Source organism: Pleurodeles waltl, chromosome 1_2 (genome assembly GCF_031143425.1).
Source record: "Pleurodeles waltl isolate 20211129_DDA chromosome 1_2, aPleWal1.hap1.20221129, whole genome shotgun sequence".
Taxonomy (NCBI): domain Eukaryota; kingdom Metazoa; phylum Chordata; class Amphibia; order Caudata; family Salamandridae; genus Pleurodeles; species Pleurodeles waltl.
Window position 1 is genome coordinate 68045026 of NC_090437.1, and position 19969 is coordinate 68064994.

At 43.0% G+C, this 19969-nt stretch overlaps 1 protein-coding gene across 1 annotated transcript in view; it reads left to right on the top strand.

Annotated features, from left to right (window-relative positions):
- TRMT10B (tRNA methyltransferase 10B) overlaps positions 1-8629 on the top strand; it is a 101669-nt gene extending 93040 nt beyond the window's left edge. The window contains exons 7-8 of the mRNA XM_069236447.1: positions 6208-6331; positions 8088-8629. Of these exons, the coding sequence (XP_069092548.1) occupies positions 6208-6331; positions 8088-8191 (228 nt within the window). The 3' untranslated portion in view covers positions 8192-8629. The remainder of the gene's footprint in view (positions 1-6207; positions 6332-8087) is intronic.
- The last annotated feature ends 11340 nt before the right edge of the window (positions 8630-19969 follow it).

Here is a 19969-nt window from a genome sequence, read left to right on the forward strand (position 1 = left end):
TCGCCATCGGACTCCCTCGCTGCGGGAACAAAGAGTGGCAGCACCCCCACGGAAGGGGGCTCGGGGATTCGGTGTCCCAGAACTACTTTTCACGCTCCGAGGCTGGGGCCAGAGGAACTTCAGCGCTTTTAGCGCCCTCGGACTCCCGTGTCACGGGAACAAAGAGCGGCAGCACCCCCACAGAAGGGGGCTCGGGGACTCGGTGTCCCAGAACTCTTTCACGCCCAAGCGGTGGGGCCAGAGGATCTTCAGCGATTTTAGCACCATCGGACTACCGCGCTGCGGTACGCGCCTGGGCCGGGCTGCGGTACGCGACCGGACGAGGCCGGGCTGCGCCACCACCCTAAAAAGTGCTACCAGACGAGGTGAGCATTTAATAAAGTGCCAGGGGGTAGTTTTATTGCTAGAGCTGCCTCAGACTGTGTAAACAACTGTTTCTGCACTCTTGGCCAGGTCTTGGGTGAGCACCTCTTCAGGGATAGAAGATCTTGTACCAGCGTGCAGTGATATTTCGCCGGCCCCTCACGGGTGCAAACTATTGACTATGATGGGTAAGAGGAAGATAAGCACACATAAGGGCAAGGGTGCTCCTGGTCCGTTGACACAGCCATCAATTTCCTGTTTGTCATCTTTTATAGGGGCTATTGAAACTGAATTGGTGCAGGTTGAAGAACAAATTGGGGCTGTTCATAAATAATCTCAAAACTTACCCCTTGAGCCTATTATCTTAACTAAGTCTATTCACGAGGTACCTTTGACTATCTCTTCAACTAATGCCCCACAGCCTGGCATAGGAGTCTCCTATGCACGCCCCAAGCGTCCCCAATCATCCGATTGCTTCCCGCTCTCCCGTGGTCTCTCCACCACTTAAAAAGAGGAAAGCGGGGGCCGCTCTAAAACCATCAAACGTGATGCAGGGTCCAAGAGGAAATCTTCACCACCCTTGGATCACTCTGTTTGTCACTTGTCGGTCCCTGATTTGATCCTGACTATTTTCCCATTTGATAAAAATGAGAAGGGAACTTGGCGAGACGAACTTATACATACAGTTGATTCTATATTCAAATCATTCTGTGCTGCTTGGGAGGAGAAACTGTTTAGTCAGAAAATTGGACCAATTTTATATAACCCTGTCTAAACTAAATCTCCAGTTAACATCAGGATCTATTAATATGGACAATCGCCCTATGATGGATGCGGTGGCAGATAAAGGAGAAGTTTCGTATAACACACCACTGATCACTCAAGTTCTACCTTTGGTACGGCCGCCGGATGGACATGGTTTACCATCTTCAGAGTCAAATCCCCCTGTTGAGATCAGAACCAGGTCTCATCCAGGCCGCCCACTTTTTCCTTATGTTAATCCTATCTCTACTTCTAAAAGCAAACAGGCATTGCTTTAATGCCATATGTTTTGGTTCTTGCAAGAGTACCTCCTTTAGACCCTTGTCATAAAGAAGACACTACGGCATTAATGAGAAAATTTGCTCATTGGTTAGGATCTAACTCTAGATTCAAGGGTGATCTAAATGATAGGATTTTAATGGCTTGCAGAGTAAATTGGGTCGGCCTAACAAATAAGGTCTATGAAGGTGATTGTATTATGATTAATTTTGACAATCCTTGTTTAGTAAAATTCTTGATGGCAGATTTGTCTCACTGTTCCGGGAAGGAAGAGGGAGTTCTAGTCTTCCCACTTAGCTTTTTTTATGACCCTTCTTTGGTATATGTTCCAGTGAAGGCAGTACAACGTGTTTATAATCTAGGACTGCCCACAACCCAAGTACAGTCTCTAAGTTCCCCCGGCCACTCACAGGCCTTAACCCCCCCTTGATGAGAACGATTTACATCTAATCAGGGTTAGGGCATTGGAAGATGTTTGAGAGGGTTCTGTTGATCACATTGGGCTGGATAAGTGCTTAGTACAAGGGGGCTCTGATGAGATAGATACTCCCCTATTACAGGCTATGAGTGATGAGAATATGGTGGTAGGTTCAAGACCCAAATCGTTAATGTTACTTTGTTGGAATATTGCAAGGCTTCGGTCGAAGGTAAAAAAAATCCAGAATGGTTAGAATTTATATCCTTTTATGACGTAATTTGCTTCCAGGAGACCTGGTCAACGGACCTCCTTTTTTTTTTTTAGATGGATATTCTGTACATCAACCGGCAGTCCCCTCCTCGGCGGGAAGGGCAAGCGGGGTCCTTATGGTTCTTATCTCTTTGCACTTCCCAAAACCTGAGGTTTCTTTAATTTGGTCCTCACCCTATTTTATGATTGTTTTATTGTTGTGTGAAGGGAGTAAAGGCCTCCTGATAATACATTTCTAAAATAACATTTCAAATGATCTTTTGAAGGGAAGCTTTGAAGAGGTTACAGATTTTCTGGATTTTTCTGATAAGCTCCAGGATAAGGAGTATACTATTATATGGGTTGGGGACTTTAATACTCCATTATGTAATATGGAAGTTTCAGATGCTCATTGTACTCCTGTGGAGGATAGAGAGGCTATAACTCATTTTATTCATACTAATCAAGGGGAGGTCTTAGATACTTTTGTTTACAGATTTGACCTTGTATACGCTAGAGACAAGGCAAATGCAGCTATCCAAAAATTACCGACTTTTACGGGGCATTCTAAAGGGAGCATTATTGATTTTATTCTTATTAGTGCTGTTGACTTCCTTTTAATTATTGATTTTAAGATAATAACTCATTGTGCCAGTGACCACAACCCATTATTTATTGAACTTGCATGTAATAGTAAACCTGTTACAAGTAACAGGGATTTAAATAGGGTAACCACTTTTAATTTGGATTCTATTAATTTATGTTTGTCGCAACAAAGCACCCCTGACGAGTTAACATTAGAATATGTGAAATTATGTTCTGCTATCTCAGAATCTTTGGTAATTGATAGGCCCATCTGTGTCCCAAGGGCGTGCCGTTGGTTCAATTCTGCTTGCACAAAGGCCCATAAAGATTTGAAAAGGGCTCTTAGATCACGCCCTTTTTCCCGCGATTTTGTACGAACAGCCAGGGCACAATACAAGGCAGCCTTGGCAGCGAGGAAAAATGAAATCAGGTCTAGTGCATGGGACAAACTAATGGCAGCAACTGAACTGAAGGATACCACACAATTCTGGAGGGTGGTCAATCATCCTTATTTCTTGGATCAGAATAATGAGGATGAATGTTTGATACCAGAAACAGCGTGGGTAACCCAATTCACTAAGGTTTTTCAGCCAGAGAATAATACACTGTCCATAGGGGATGAAAGAGATAATCAGAGCCCTGTGGACTTTAACTTGACTACTATTGATTTGTCGTTTGACCTGCACGAGGTTAATAATGCTCTTTCCCGTTCGAGATCCGGGAAAGCCGCTGGTCGGGACGGGGTTCTGATTGACCTCTTTAAGTCCATGCTGGGCCTCTGGGGTCCTTTAGTTACTAATGTACTAAGGTGCGTAAATATGAGCAAAATCCTGATTTCGTGGAAATTGGCTACTATTATCCCTATTTTTAAAAAGGGCTGTAGGAATGATCCATCTTGTTATAGATCAATTTCCCTCATAGATTCTACAGCCAAGATATTGGGAAGTGTAATTTTGACTCGCTTGGAGGATTGGGCTACTGAGGCAAAGATTACCTCTCCAATCCAATATGGTTTTAGACCCGGTCTTGGCACTATTGAACAATCTTTGAACTTGCACCTTATTTTGAGTAAATATGTAACTGCAAGGAATAAATCTATCCACCTGGCTTTTATAGATTTATCTAGTGCTTTTGACATGGTGAATAGAGAGAAACTGGTCAATTATGGAATTCCTGGGGGTGGATCAGAACACTCTGGAGTTAATCAAACGTTTATATATGGATTTGAGGGTTTCAGTGCAATACGGATCACATGGCGAGAGGTCTGCCCCTTTCTCCTCTGAGAGGAGTGAGACAGGGCTGTTTTTCAGCGCTGTTTTTATTCCTGTTGTATATAAACGGCCTTTATAGTTTTTTAATAGAAAATGGTAAAGATTTCCCTAGAATGGGTACACAGATGATGCGGTTTTGATTGCCCGCACTGCTAACGGTTTACAAAGTTTGATGGATAATTTTTTAATCTTCATGCAAGATTTAGATCTGAAAGTAAATTATATGAAGACATATGTGATGACATGTGGTCCTAGAAATACAAGAATTAAACATTTTACTATGGGAGGGATCACTTTAAATAAAGTAAAGGAGTTTTGCTAGCTGGGTCTACATCTTCATTCCTCCTTACAATAGAAGTCCCATTTTACCTGCAAGAGCCAACAGATGATGAGAAACTTGGAAGCAATTTTCCGGTTTGCTCGCAAACTAGGCTATAGGCCTGTTCATATAATTAGGCTTTATAAAGCAAAATGTGTATCTGCAGCTACTTATGGGGCAGGTCTGTGGGGTTCGAATAAAGCTGATTCTCTTCAATGTGCTGAGAACAAATTTGTACATAGAGTATTGATGGTGCCTAAGAATGTTGCAAATTTTATCTGTCATGAGGAATTGGGACTAAGTTATATTGGGGATTCGGTTGGTGTTGCCCCACTTTTATTATGGCTAAAAGTCTGGTTGAATCCTGCAGCCGTTCTGGTACAAGTCTGTTTTTGACTGTATCCATCTGGTCAATTCTAGCAGGATCCCGTGGCTTTCTTATTTACAAAATAATTTCCGGAACTTAGGTATGGAGAATATGTTTTCTCATCCTGAGTCGCTGCCTTCAAACGCTAAGGATTTGGTTAAAATTCAATATTTTGAATATATCTCAAATAAGAAATTAAATGGGGCATCGCAATTTAAAACTTTTGACCCCTATGTTCAGATCTCAACAACATCTTGGATGGAACACTATTTAACTTAGATTAAACTTGATTCACTTTAGAGTGGCTTTTCTAAGCAATGTTGTTGGCAAAAAGCGCTTCCAAATTGTCCATGTGACTATTACTAAACAAGGCACAGGTCACTTCCTTTTATTCTGTCCGCTTTATTCTCCTAGATGTGCATTTTTACTACCACTTCTACGGAAATTAAATTTCACATTTTATAACTACGCTTTGATGTACATACAACAACCAAATTCGATTGATATTTGTTATGCCATTTAAAAACTTTTAAGACTAGCTACTGCTACTAGAAAACGTTATGAATTAGTGGAGGTAGCTGTACCCTAATTTAGTGTGATAGTGTGCAGGATTGATCATTATGAGAATTTTTTGTGGCTTTGGCATTTTATGTGATCAAGGAACCTATGAATTTAAAGTAAGTAAATCCATAATCAACACTGATGAGGTATTTTATTATTGATGTTTTTATGTTTTAATATTATAAATAATATTATGTACAACAATTGACTTTGATTTATGTCATTTAAAATTTTTAAGGGTAGTTACTCTGATCAGAAAACGTTACGAATTAGTGGAGGTAGCTGCATTTTAATTTAGTATGATATCGTATAGATTTTGATCATGATGAGAATCTTCTTGTGGTTTTCGGTACTCTATGTGAAAATGGAATTTATGATTTTGAAGCAAGTTTGAACTAATATAGATGAGGCACTTTATTATTGATGTCTTATTTTATTAATTATATTGCATTGTAAATACTACTATTTGTAAGGAATTCTGTGCTTTTATGGTAATCTGCTGAATAAAGAATTTTGACTGACTGACTAGTGTGGTGGTTACTGCCTGGCTTAGGTGCATACCAAAGCCAACCAGAAACCCCATTTTTCAACAGAACGGCACTTAGTTTTATTTAAAGCACCACTACAGGGAGGAATTGATGCTGAACAAATTCCTGGCTGTTCTTTATTTTTGGATACTGATTCTGCCCTCAGCAGCAAAATGTGTTCTTGTGTTGCTTATACGTTATTTAGATAGTATGCCTATGTGACTTTATTTGTACCCTTTTTTATGACTGACTTGCCCATTGTACGATAAAGTGAATTGCTGATTAACATAAATGTATTTTTTGTATATTTTGTGTAACCTTATTTGTGTTTTTTTTTAGAGTATGATTTTCTTTTAAATATATTGATCTTGATGCAACTATTAAGCTGGATTGATGGTTTACATGTGGTTGGTGGATTTATGGGTTATTTTGTTTAAACTGTTATTGAAACTATATTACAAATGCATTTGACACTGACCAGTCTGCTTTCAATGTGGCTTCTGTAGAAATTAACATTTCAAAAGGCACAAGAAAATGGCTTGCTGACCGCCCGGCTTCCAATTCAAGAATGGATGGTAAAAAATGTTAATGCGAAGAACTATCATTCTGAGATACTTGCTGTCAATCAAGGTAAGCAAATATGTAATGGTACAAATTACATTTCTTCTAGTTTTAGAAATAAAGTCGCTGTGGACCGAGTGCCAGTACTGCTAAAAAGATCCTCTTAATGGAGTACAACACTGTCTATCCCAGCTTCCTTGAGGAATGTGTTGGTTTTTTTTTTTTTTTTTTTTTTTTTTTTTTATTATATATATCAACAATTACAAACTACACAATAGTGCCACCAACTCTGCTGGCAAGGGCTATTTTAGAGCTATTTGTAGGAAAGAGTAATAGGTAGGGAATGAGACCATTGAAAGCCCACTCTTACGCTACTTTAGTATATTAGAGTAAAAAAAAAAAACAGGTCACATTTGTGCTTTGTCAGGGACAATAAACAAAGCAGTGCAGCCAGCACTATATAAATATATAAATTCAGCCATTCAGACATTAAATAAAGTAATAGTATCTCCAGTACTATAGAAAGAAAGCCTGTAAGCTGTGCTCAGCCATGCCATGGTGCATTCCGTGATCTCTGGCCTCAGTTTACACCCTACAGTACATTACCAGCCTTTTGGGAGCTCTGCACCTCACAAAATATTATTTTATATTAAACAGCCAGTCATCAAAAAATGCAGCCAGTTTGTGATTTATTTTCTTTAAAAGGAATAAACAGCTAATGTATTTGTGCTTTATTGTTTCAAATCCTCACCCAGGCGTTCGTCTACTTATAATTGTCTGCCACTTTGTGTTTCTCCTGAAACGTGGCCTTAACATTAAAAAATCGGTGATTCCACAGAGTGCGCATTAAGATAAAACCAGCTTGTAATTTGGCAGTGTGTCCAACCATTGCAGTTGTCTTTTCTACCATATGTGCTGACCTACATGGCTAGAAACCAGGAGAGATAAAGCCTGCTCCAGGCTTTATTCTTAGAAACATAACAAGACTGTTGGTCTTGGTGACCCTTAACTATATTTTCAGTTTCGATAAGTCGGAAAGATTAGTTATTTTAGACATTGATAGGAGATTTAATACTGTTGATATCAGATAAATAATGTTTCTACTATTCTTTGCTCTTCAGATTTACTCCCAGATCATCTGCCCCCACTTTTTCCTGATATCATAAGCTGACTTTGATAATCAGCAAGGGTCAATTTGTTTTCACAAAATGGATTGTAAATCTGATGTCCCTTGCTGTGCTCATGTTTATGACATGAATAGCATTTGTGACGTGAATAGCATTTGCACAGCCATTTTGTGTACTAGCTGAAGCTTTCACACGTTAAGGTGGAAGCTATTCATAACAAAGAATTCCTAGTATAAATGGTTTGAGACAAAGATGGGATTCTGAATTCACAAAATGTCAGCTTGCAGTCCTAGGTTCTTCAACAGTGGCTTAAGAAAATCTTTCTATGGGAGTCTGGGAACACCAGTCCTGAAAGTGAGGTGTTGATTCGGGTGAACATCTCCTTTTGGAAACCTGAGTATTGAGTATGGGTTGCAAGTCATACAAAATATGTCTGTTCAGATCTTCTATAAACCAGAGATAGAATAGGGTTGAGGCACTTGGAGACAGTAGCTTCCTCAAGTGGCTTCAGGATAACAACAGGGTAATTATAATGCAAACTGCAACTGATTGATGGTCGCAAATTCACATTATCTTTTGGGGGAACATCCCTGATGCTGTTAAAGGTTCACATGTTTAAGTAGTTGTTTGTTGAGATAATTGCTGTAACCTTTTTTGTCAATACTGATCTTTATGCTTCTTTTATCATATCTTTCTAGTATTTGATGTTTTGTCAACGTACTACGAGACCCAAAGCTGGCCAGAAGCTTTGAAGGCTGGAGTTCCTTGCGGGAATGGGTTTGTTCTTTCAACCACAAGATGAATGACTTAAAATAGAAACGGCAAAGACTCTTTTGAAAATCAACTGGAAGAAGTGTGAAAATAGACTTTGTTATTGTGTGTACTATTTGTACATACATTCAGTTAAAATATCCTTCATGTTGTGCTGGATATTTACGCTTGAACTTAAACGTTCTGGCACTGATTCATGGAAAATCCAAAAAGGCCCTTGTTTGTGCAGACTCAACGGGCATTTTTTACTTTATCTTCAGGAAACTACTATTGTGAAGTCTAGTGTTTTTAACCACAAGATATTAGGAAATGTATTTGTTTTTAACGCATTGATTTTATATTTAATATTTATAATGTATTTTAAAGTGGCCACACACAGCAGTAAAGTCACTTAACAATATCATGCCAGGGACCAGTCTGTTTTTTCATGTTTCTTTACAATAAATGTCTGTTGCCAAATTAAAGTTAAGTGAGTTGTTTCTTTTTTGTAGGGATCTCTTCTTTCAATCTATTAATGACAATGTGTTTATTTGGAAACTGAGTCACATTATATATGACTGCAGGAGCATGGTCCAGTAGCGAGGGATGCTGCAAGCAGTATGAACTAAGTGACAGTCCCTCCCTATTGGATATGGGGGGGGTGTGTGTGTGTACAAGTGTGAGAGAATTCTTGAGTGTTTTTGAAGTTTGTTCACTGTGAGCCAGACCCACAAAGCGAAAAGGGAGGGACAGTTTCAAGGAAATATATAATGCTGCCTGAGTAGTTCTGGCCAACAAATAGTCTTCTCAGATGTAGAAGCAAGATACCAGGGCACCAAAGGCTGGATCAACAGCCACTACTTTGGTTTGAGCTTCCAGCAGGCAGTTACCCTGGAGCTCTACTAACCTTGCACCAGTTCTGCAGCCTGAGGTGAGGTCTGACATTGATGTTGAGACAGTGTTTAGTGTTAAGCCCCTTTTCGGAATCTGTATTGAGCTTTTTGGAGCTGGCGTGGAGCCAGTTTTGGGATTGGCGTGGAGCGGTTTCTTCCTGATGCAATCTTATCCAGCTGAAGCTTATGATCCTCCTCCGAGGTCAAAGCTGGTTACGATGGACAGCAGTGTCCTTTGTTTTGGACTGAGTGGCACTTTGTACCTTGTTTATCTATCTGGAGTCGATACCGTTAGTGCTGGTTTTGCATACTTCAAGTCTGATATCTTTGGCTTGGCTACCAAATATTCCTGAGTGGTTAGCTTGTGTTTGGTGTCCCTTCTCTCCCTCTCCTATTTCTAGCTCCTCTTTTCTGGTTGCATGTTGAATACTTCTTCTCATTTCTGTTCTTTTTTTCAGTGCCTCTGAGTGACTTCTCCAGTTGGTATGCCCAGTTCCCTTAAGGATAGGTTGCCTGTTTTCCTTGTAAGGCGGCTATGGCGTAAGATAGCCTCCTTTGCTTTTGCCTTGCCCTGATTGTCTTCATCAAGAATTCAGCACACACCGCACAGTCCTCCGAGCTGTGGTCCTTCGGGGCAGAGATTGCACAGCTAGTGGCTGTCCTATTGTGCATATTTGTGGTGGCACTTCGAGGAAAAATCTAAAGGTCGTGTGCTCCGTGACCCCCTTATCATTCTCCGACCCACATGGTCGCCATGATCCCTGTTCCTCTCAACATTTTTTTTTTGGTCTTTTCGATGAAAAACATCTGCAATGCTCCTTCACTTTCTGTAAATTCTGGAGCTCCCCTCCTTGCTCCCAGACCCAGTGGTGGAAAAAAGAATATGAGAATGGTGACTACTTGAAGAGTTTCTCGGGCATGTGCCTGATATCAAACCAGGAAGGACATAGCACCTAATGGTCAAAGGTGCCCACACTAGGAAAAAAAGAGAAGAGAAACTACAAAGGACAAGTCTTGCAATTCTGGACCTTACCACTATGTGGTTGAGAAATGCACAACATGTGAATACAGAACATTCTTCAAGCTGCACAACTATTCCTAGCAGTAGGTATCCATTTTGTTCTGCAGCTGGAGGTGAGGTCTGGAAGTGAAATGAAATTGAAGGAGACGATAAGAACCAAGATCGTTTAGGCTACTACAGTGTAGTTGGTGAACAACACTTTATTAAAGTGGCTTAAAAAATGGGCTGGATAATCCCCACCCAGAGTTTTACTGAACCGATACTGGGGAACCGGTAAGTCCAGATGTGTGCAGGGGCTTGGTCACTAAGATTGGGTGGAGGGGGGGGGGGGGAGCTTCAGTTTTTCCAACAATCACTCCTGAATGTAATGTTAAAATACATTATAGACAAGCAGGACACACAAAAGGGGCTTAAGGGGCAGGGGAAAGAGAGAAGAATACGGATGGGTGTGGATCCTAGGTGAGAGAAAATATAATATTTAGTAAAATAGCAAACAATTTTTGCAGACTTTCAAAACTGCAAGGAGAGTGTGCATGCATTTTTGTCTGTGTGTATTAAAACATGCCGTGTGAAATCTGACAGACACCTCACCATACCCAACTGAAAGCATCTGTACCCAACTATTTACCAGAAAATACATTTATTAGGGGGGTGTAACACCCCAAATAACCCCCTAAAGCTACGCCCCTGGACGTGTGGAAAATTCTGCCCATTATGAGGTTGGACCTCACAGTACACTAAATTCTAGAGAACTTATTAGGGAAATCTGTAATTCTGAGTCTGATTCCCCTGGTAGTCTCATTTTTTAACATACTATCACATGGACATTTCACCCAAAATCTCTGTGTGAAAATGAAAAACATATAATTTAAGTGGGGTTGGTAACTGCCATTAACAGCCAATCGGAATAAAGAGGCCACCTGTAATGAGAGTTTAAGTGAATCTCTGCTGCCATGCTTTAATATCCGTGGTTAAGACCAGGAAATGGGAGACCCAGAAGCCGCAGGGTGACTGCCTTAGCCATGCACCACAAACTATTATTATTCAGTTGGTTGCCAACCAGTGGTCCAGGGTTTGTCACTCAGATCAGTGGACCGTATGGGACACAGGAAGAATGTTGCCTTACAGTTACATGAAACCCTAGATTGCTGTGTTCAGAAATCGGAGAGGTGAAATATGTTGCCTTAAGGAAGCCTGTTGGTGAAGGTAGGGAAACTAATTTTGCCGCATGCGAGCTAGAGTTTTGCTTCTGCTGTAACAGGGCGCATAATTTGTGTATTCAGCTGGGTCTTTAATTTCACACTCATCAAGGAACCTATGTCTTTATTAAATTAGTTTGGGTAAGCTAAACCAAATAGAGGCACAACGTATGTTTACAGTGTGCCAAAGTGTGTACGGATGTACGCTGCACACTTTATAAATAATAAGTAACAAGGGGCTAGGATCTCTCCCCTGGCCCTATTACATACCAAGAGTTTGGGAAATAGGTGCGAGCCAGTTATTTGGTTCTTTGTCGGAAAGGAGAGTTTTGTGAACACAGTTCGTTTTGTAGAGTCCTGGCTGTTTGCTGTGTGTAATGTAATGTGTGCTCACATCAGCTGATGCTCTTCTCGTTTTCTATACTCCTGTACATTGGGTGTGTACTGATAACATTATCAAGTGGGGATAAACTGAGCTTGTATTTCTTTTGGTCACAACTAATAATACGCGGCTGAAGGGTTACAATTCAATGCTTAATGTGAGCCAGTAGTTTCACTTAATTGTCAACACCAGCTCTTATGACGTTCACCACACGGTGATGCTGTCTATCTAATGTGATAAGGACAACGTCAGTTGTTAATAATACAATATACATTAAAAAAATGACTAATATCTACCACCTAAGCCTTCTTATAGTTTTGGGTGGCTTGGAATAGTCTGAATTCATCATTTGAAGGATCGTCTTGGTTAGTAGTTCGCTTGGTACTGTCATTGGCAGTGCTGGAAGGGGCAATGGATGGTTGAAGCTGCAGTGGCAAGGGCCCTGTTTTTTTTTTTTTAAGCAAATTAAGCACTGATTTACATTAACCAGTTAGGTGCAAGAGCTGGTTCTTGGCTGCACTTGACACAGTAATAGTATAGATTTCTCTTGTCTAAAAACACAAACTGCGCTTGATATTAAGTTGATATTTCTGTTGGCTGGTTGTTGAGTTATGAGCTTGTGCTCCCCACACTACTTCCTGGAGAAGCCTGTGCCTGATCGCTCTCGCTACCCTGAAAGTTGAATGCAGAACGGAAAGGGTTTTACCTCAGCCACCATCGTTTGGGACCAGTATCCCCTGTCTCCCGTTCCCCGCTCCCCCACCCCCCAAAAAAACCCAAAATAAAACCTCGGACGAGGTTTGTCAGAACTGATGTAGTCTATCATTTATTGCTTTAATCTAGTACTTTTTCAAGTCATGAACCATATTAGGTACAACTGCCTGTGGGCAATGCCTCAAGAGTGTCAAACCACATCATTCTGGTTTCAATAAGAAATGTCTTGAGGCCAAAACGAAAGTAAATAAAGCTTGGCACAAGTACGGGGAGATTGCCCCACTTCGGGGCTAGTGTCTCAGACATTCTTGTCCTTTGGACTGCCTATAAAGAACAAGCATGCCCAAATAGAAACAGTCATACATTTGCATTAGTGTAGGGTAATAAGAAGGCAATTAAAGGAAGGAATCTTAAGTAGTTATGGTCCCTAGTGACATAGGAGTTGTTTCTCCTTACCAAGATCGACTGGTCATTCGAGCCAACTGGTTTGCGTATTTTTCTGCACTAGTTATCTAGTCTGTGAGATAACTAGATTACTACATGGGTCCTAGGAAGAGAGTGGTGGGCCAAAAACACACATTCCACAGTTTTCACTAAATGAAATAAATGGTGTGCTTGCAGTGCACAGCTGCAGTAAAGCTCCAGGCCAGGACATTACGCCAGCTCTAATATATAGAACTTGCCTGACCTTTGTGGTGCTTTCTAAAGCCATGCTAGGCTCGAGGATCATTCTTGAATCTTTGAAAGATACTACTATTGCGCTTGTCTTTGGCAGGGGGCTGCTGTGTGCCATCTGATTATTGCCATAACTCCCTTGTCGATGCTACTGGAATAATGTGAAAGGTACAACTGAGTCACATCCAATCATAGCCAGATGAGAAAGGGTTTATTATCCCATTGCTAGGAGAATTAAGACAAGGGTTCAGCACAATTCGGCAATGTTTTTATTGATCTTTAAATCAGTTTACAGAAAGGCTAACTTTTTCTTTAGAAGTTATGAATGTACACACTGTTAGGGTGCTCTAACAGCGGAGAATATAAAGGTTAGGTTTACTCATAATCTACATTGGGGTAACTCTGAGTGCATCTATTATGGAGAACGAAGGCAATTAACAACCATTTAGGATTTCCCCCAGTGTATGTCTGGGTGGGTCTTGGTTGACGATAGATACGCACTACGAATGTATGTCCACAAGGACAGATTGCTCCTTAACCTGGTGAGTGACTTTGTCTATCCGGGGATTAGGGCACATCGAACATCTGCTGGGTCAGTAAGTGGGTAAGAGCTTGGTCATTTCCATAGTTCTTTGTGTGATCGGGTGCGGCAGCTTTGGGAGTGAGTTCATAAACGTCTGAATGATTTGATGTTAACTCGCACAACAGGCATGCAAATATAATTAGCACACCAAACGCAATGCTTGTGACCACATGAGATATATAAAAATAATATACAAATAAATAACACCCAAATTCGCAATGTAATTAAACAATAAAACATACCCACTACATTCACAGTCTTTCATGGCGTTATGGGTTATGTGATGTATGCTTATCTGCAAGATTTACAGCATTTGTAATTACATTGTCAGTCAAGGGTGAGGTCTTCAATACAGCATTTGGTGTGCAAGTTATTGTTTGCCTGGCCGTCGTGTGGGATATGGATTGTAGTGCTAACCATAACTTGTGAATTACAGTGAATCCAACCACTTTCTAGCTGGCTGCGTTAATGTCCTAAGCTCTGGTGCTCCAAAGATAAAGCATGCAGGAGGTAGGAGATAATCTATGAGAGAAGTTCTTATAGATTTGTACGCAGGTGGTCCCATTTTTATGTAGTGAGCCACAATTTATGCTTAGATTTGTTTGCCTTTGTGAAGGTTCTAAGGCAGACTCCAATGATGAAGACCAGCTGAAAGGGAGTAGGCCAACTTTGGTGCCACTGTAGTGATGGATTGGATTAGAAGGTTGAGGTAGTGCGTGGGATAGAATTAGGCTCCTGGTGTTTGATGTTACAGCGAGTGTTATCGACATTCTTGAGCTGGAGACAGTTAGTGCTGGATGTATCTAACGCACTAACAGGACCAGAGGGACTACATATCCCAGACTGCTTTGTTGCCCCAGGAGGTGGCCATCTTGTGCATCTCCTGCTCCCACTGGCCAGATCCAACGAGCGCTATAAAGCACGAGGGGGCATACTGCAGCGCGGGACGCCCTAACAGGACCAGAGGGACTTCATATCCCAGACTGCTTTGTGGCCAGGAGGTGGCCATCTTGTGCATCATCTGCTCCCACGAGAGCTATAAAGTATGAGGGGGCATACCGCAGCTCGGGACACACCCGGGCCACGGGCAGGCCCGTCACCAACCGAGGCCAGGCAGGGCCACCCCCCTGAGTTTGGCTTTTGCCTTAGCCACCTCAAATTGTTCTGTCACCCCCCCCTTAGTCCTCCCTCATCTATCATCTTAGGCCACTGTCTTGTCCCATTACACTGCCACAGATATGGGTAAAAGAAAAGCAATCCAGGGTGGGGTTGAAGCTAGTTGGAAATAAAACAAGAAAAACGTCAAAAAGTCGGGCTGTAACGAAGTACTAGACCGCATTGATAACCTCCTAGCTGATTGCGGGGAAATATTAACTCCATCACCCGGCACCGACCAGCCATTGAGTCCCAAACCGTGCCCTGCAACCCAATCATTGACTAGCAAGCAGGGAAGCATACCCAATATGTTTAACAAAACCAGGGTATGGGTGAGGACCGAGACTAGCACAGTGCCACCCAACCCCGCAGATTCATTCCCCAGCCCCTGTTCCCTTCACCACCCAGCTATAGAGCCCCCTCCGTCACCCGTACCAATCGTTTTGATCTGTTATCATGTCCCTCCAATCCACCTACAATTCAGGATTTTGCAGTTTCACCTGCCCAGGCCAGGGCAGAAAGCTTCGCAAATATCCAGTCATCCCTCCCTCCCCCAAACGACGACCTGGCAGGTTGCATACAAACACTCAGGGCAGAAATAGCAGCCCTTAAGTGCATAATAGGCAACCTCACAGTCACAGTGGGGCGTCTCATGGAAGAGAGAGGGAGAACAGCTAGGGAAAGTGCCGCCACCTCAGCCCAGACAAACACTATCACTGACTCTACCTGTTCCCACCATGCTCCATCACGTCAAACACCTTCGAGGTCCCCCAGGTTCTCTACTTGACGACCCTATCCTTAGGACTTTGGTCGGAGTCCGCATATTGGGTTCCCGCACACCAGCAGGCGTGCAAACTGACAATCTTCCCACCAACCCTGAGAACACAAGTTCCAACTCCACACCCCTCACTTCAGGGGAGGGCCGTCGCTCTGGTAGTACATATTTTCCCAAGACTACCACTCTCCCTCCCCGGAAAATCTTTATGACCAACGTACCTAGATCGAACTCTCAGCGGGGGAGGGAAGGGGAGGATTCCCTGATTAACAAAGTCACCCATTGGATTCATCATACCAGAGGATGTCTTTCAGTAATTAGGAAAGATATTCTTAGGGCCAGATGACACGGGTCCCAGAGCTCAGTGTCTGATTATATCGAGCTCCTCCTAGTAAACGGGCAGCTAGCCTACGACTTAGTAGCCTTAGACCAAAGAACCAATCCCCCGGGTGGATCCACCATTCAGTTTAAACTCGACCCACCCACTTCACTTTGTGTGCCACCCTCCCTAGTGGCTCTAGACCAAGACACTGTCTGTTCCATGATTGATTGACCATCCGAGATTGAGGTGCAGGCCCCCCACATCAGAAGCTGATAGTGGCATAAGCTCTAACAATTGTGCACGCACCGATAGTCACCTGCGGTCATCTCTGATCAGACACACAGGATGGTCTCTACCGCTTCCCCCAATGTCATCACACTAGTCACCCCAGATTTCCAGGTAAACCTGCTCCCACTACCCAACTCCCTGACCACCGGCCAGAAAGTAAAGATTGTCTCATGGAATGTGGCAGGCATAAAATCCAAGCTTCCGTTGCCGCACTGGAACCTTTTCATCGACCAATACAACATATGTATCTTCCAGGAGACCTGGCTAATTGAACATGCCCATAAACCTGACTATGCAACCTACCACATACCCGCCGCTCCCAGCTAGGTGGGACGCCCATCGGGGGGGTCTCCTAATTTGGATAAAAATCGCACTACAGTGTGTAGTGAAACTGATACCCACAGACACCCCTGACATCCTTGGTATTAGCCTCAAGGGAACAGGGCCCACTGCCACTGACATTTTTAACATCTTTGCCAGGGGGACAAGGAGGACCAACCGCACTGGGAACCTGCAGTCCCTAGAGACTCAACTGGGCGAAAGACCCTCCAAACATGCCCTTATTGTAGCGGGGGACTTTAATACCACCTTTGAACCCCTTGGTCTGGACTATATGGGTGATATCAGGTAAGAAGATAACATTTGGCACATACCCAGGTTGGAGCTTCCCCCCCATTAAGAAGTGGCACCCGGCCGCCCTTCAACTTAATGCCCTGCCCCTGGGCCAAGGTCTGAGGGCTGTAAATGGAAGAACCAAATCAGATAAGCATGCCACCCATAAGTTCACTGGTACACGGGGGAAGAGCTGCACCGACTATATATTGATGGACCTTAGATATTGGCACCTGGTTGATGACATGATAGTCCAGACCCGAACTGACAGTGATCACAATCTACTCTGTCTCAGCTTAGAGTAACAGTGCAGCAGGGCACCCCCAGCAACAACCACTACCAAAGTAGCCAAAGTGGTACAATTTGAGAACACCAGACGGTGACTTTGATGGAACAAGGTGATCCTGCGAGATGACATTCTCGCTTACAAAGATTTGGACCTGACACTTTGTGTATCATTGATATCTACGAGGGGAGAATAAGTGGGAAGCTGTTCCTCCCTAATTGATGTTCACACTGAGTTTTTCCAAAGATTGGAACAGCTCCTATCCCTGCCAGCTGCTCACAATTCAGGCAGCGCTTCTCCCCGTGAGGGGGATAATTGGTACAATCGGGACTGCCGGCTGGCACGAACAAGGCTAATTAGCGCAATCCAACATAAGGATGTCGCCCGAGTTAGTACTCTGCGGAACCAGTACAGACAGACGCAGAGCAAGACAGGAAGGACTGGGAGGAGGAAATATGGAGCCTCCTGAGGGCTGCATGTGAACGCAGGGACTCCAGATCTTTTTGGGCCATACTAAGCAAAAGAAACCTAAAGGGAGCCTCTGCAATAGGCAATAACATCCTGCCCTCAGATTGGTTCCACCATTTCAACTCTCTCTATAATATCAAAAGCCAACTCGTAACCATCTCAGCCCAAACCCAGCCGAGTACCATCTATGGGGATTGTCTGTTCAATTTGGGAGACATCCGAGAAGCAATTAACAACATAATTCGACTGAAATCCGCTGGCCCCGATGGCATCCCTGGAGACCTCTTCCTTTACAACATCGACAGATGGGCAGAGTACATTCTCCTTCTATCCAATGCAATTGTCAGGGGAGCTCCCATTCCTGAGTCCTGGAGGAGTGCCGAGGTAATACCCATTTACAGGAAAGACAACAGGTCCCTACCCGCCAACTATAGCCCCATTAGCCTTATAGCTACAGTACAAAAGGTATTCTGTCGTGCACTACTATCGAAAATCCAAGATTGTATCAATGAGAACGGCATTTTATCACCACTCCAGGCTGGCTTTAGGTCCAAAACAAGCACCATAGATCAGGTTCTGCTCTTGGAAGGTCGTAGTAATAGGGAAGGGGAGTCTCTATGTAGCCTTCATAGACCTTAAATCAGCATTTGATCTGGTCCCTAGAGGTACACTTTGGGAGGTCCTCAAGGAGATGGGTATGCCCCTAGGGCTTCTGACCACAACAATCCAATTACACGAGGCCAACTATGCAAACATATGCTGGGGGAATCAGGGGGATCTCTCCGATCCAAGTAGTCAGGGGCGTTTGGCAGGGCTATGTACTAGCTCCCACTCTTTTTTCCCTTTATTTGAATCAGGTCATCGATCTTCGCACCTCGCAGCCCTAGGCAATGAAAAGATCACAACACTTTTGTTCGCAGATGATACCCTGATAGTATCCAAAACCCTGATGGGCCTCCAATCCTCGTTGAATCGATTCAATGACTTCTGCTCCACGAGAGGCCTAGAAATAAACACCTCTAAAACTAAGTTCCTTTTCCTAGGTGGGTCCAAACTAGAACTAGTCAACACCTTTGATTACCTGGGGATCAAACTATCAGACTCAATGTCCTGGAAAGCCCATATCAACTCCACATAAATTAAAATTTTGCCAGTTAGTGGGTGTCCTTTTAAGGGAGCACCATGCCTCATCATTACGACCAATAGCTGCTGCTCTCCACATTTTATAACATGAAGTCTGTTAGCGCAGCTCTATACGGGGCTGAACTCTGGGGTTTCGAGGATGTAAGGGAACTCACCCGTATAGAGAATATGTTTATGGGAAAACTCACCTCTTGCCCTCAAGCACCCCACTCCTTTCTCTGCACATGGATCTGGCCCGCAAACCTCTAGGCGCTATAGCTGGTCTTAGGCCGTTGCTGTTCTGGAGGAGAATCATGGCAACTCCCGAACTTTCCCCCTATGCCACCGGGTTTAGGGAAGTTTGCTCTATGGATACCTCCAACAAGATCAGGTGGATCCACTCAGTTAAGTCAGCATTGATTGCCACTGGGATGTGAAACTCGTGGAATTTTCCACACACTGGGCCACCACCGACCAAAGAAAGAGTGAAGTCCTGTTATTGGGAGTGGGTATCCCAGGCCATAGCTCGCTCGCTCTCACTAGGGCATCTATCTAGCGAGTTTCTGGACTTCAAATCTACCTGGTCGCTAGAACCTTACCTGGACTGCATTTTAGATCGGACCGATAGGAAGCTCTACTGTATATGCAGTTCAGATTTGGTTCCCTCCCTCTTAATACCTTTACCAGCAGATGGCAAAACAAGGCCCCAAGCAACAACTTATGCCCCTGCTGTACCCTGTATCAGGAGTCAACTGCCCATGTCTTCTTTGTTTGTCCATCCTACGCTCATCAACGAAGGAAATGGATCAAGCCAACTTGCAAACGGCTCGGGACCCTAGATCATGCTGTGGCCATAAGAATCTTAAAATCAGACTCCAGTCCGCCCATTACCATTGCAGTTGCCAAATTTCTCGGGGGAATGTGGCGCACCAGAAGGAAATCGACTAAGACAGTCTAGCCCCAAGTCTTTCTAGTCACACATGTCTATCTTTGTCCCAATACTGTATCTTGGAACTGTGTTATGCCATATTCTTTTTATGGTACTGCATTTTGTGCATTATTATTTTTCTTATTTATTTCAACCCAACCTATTTTATGAATTCTAACCCATTATTTATTGTGGCGCTATGCGACTTATATGGCACTGGATGCCGAAATAAAGTTTTATGATGATGATGATGTATCTATAATGACAATGAATACAAATAACTATTGGCCGTGAGTACCAAGAGTTTCACTACAGAAGTTGGTGACAAGCGGGGTCGAGTTAGAAGGAAGTTGGTGTTTTTGCTTCGTGGACAGAGAACATAAAACATACAATGTTTTGTGAGAACA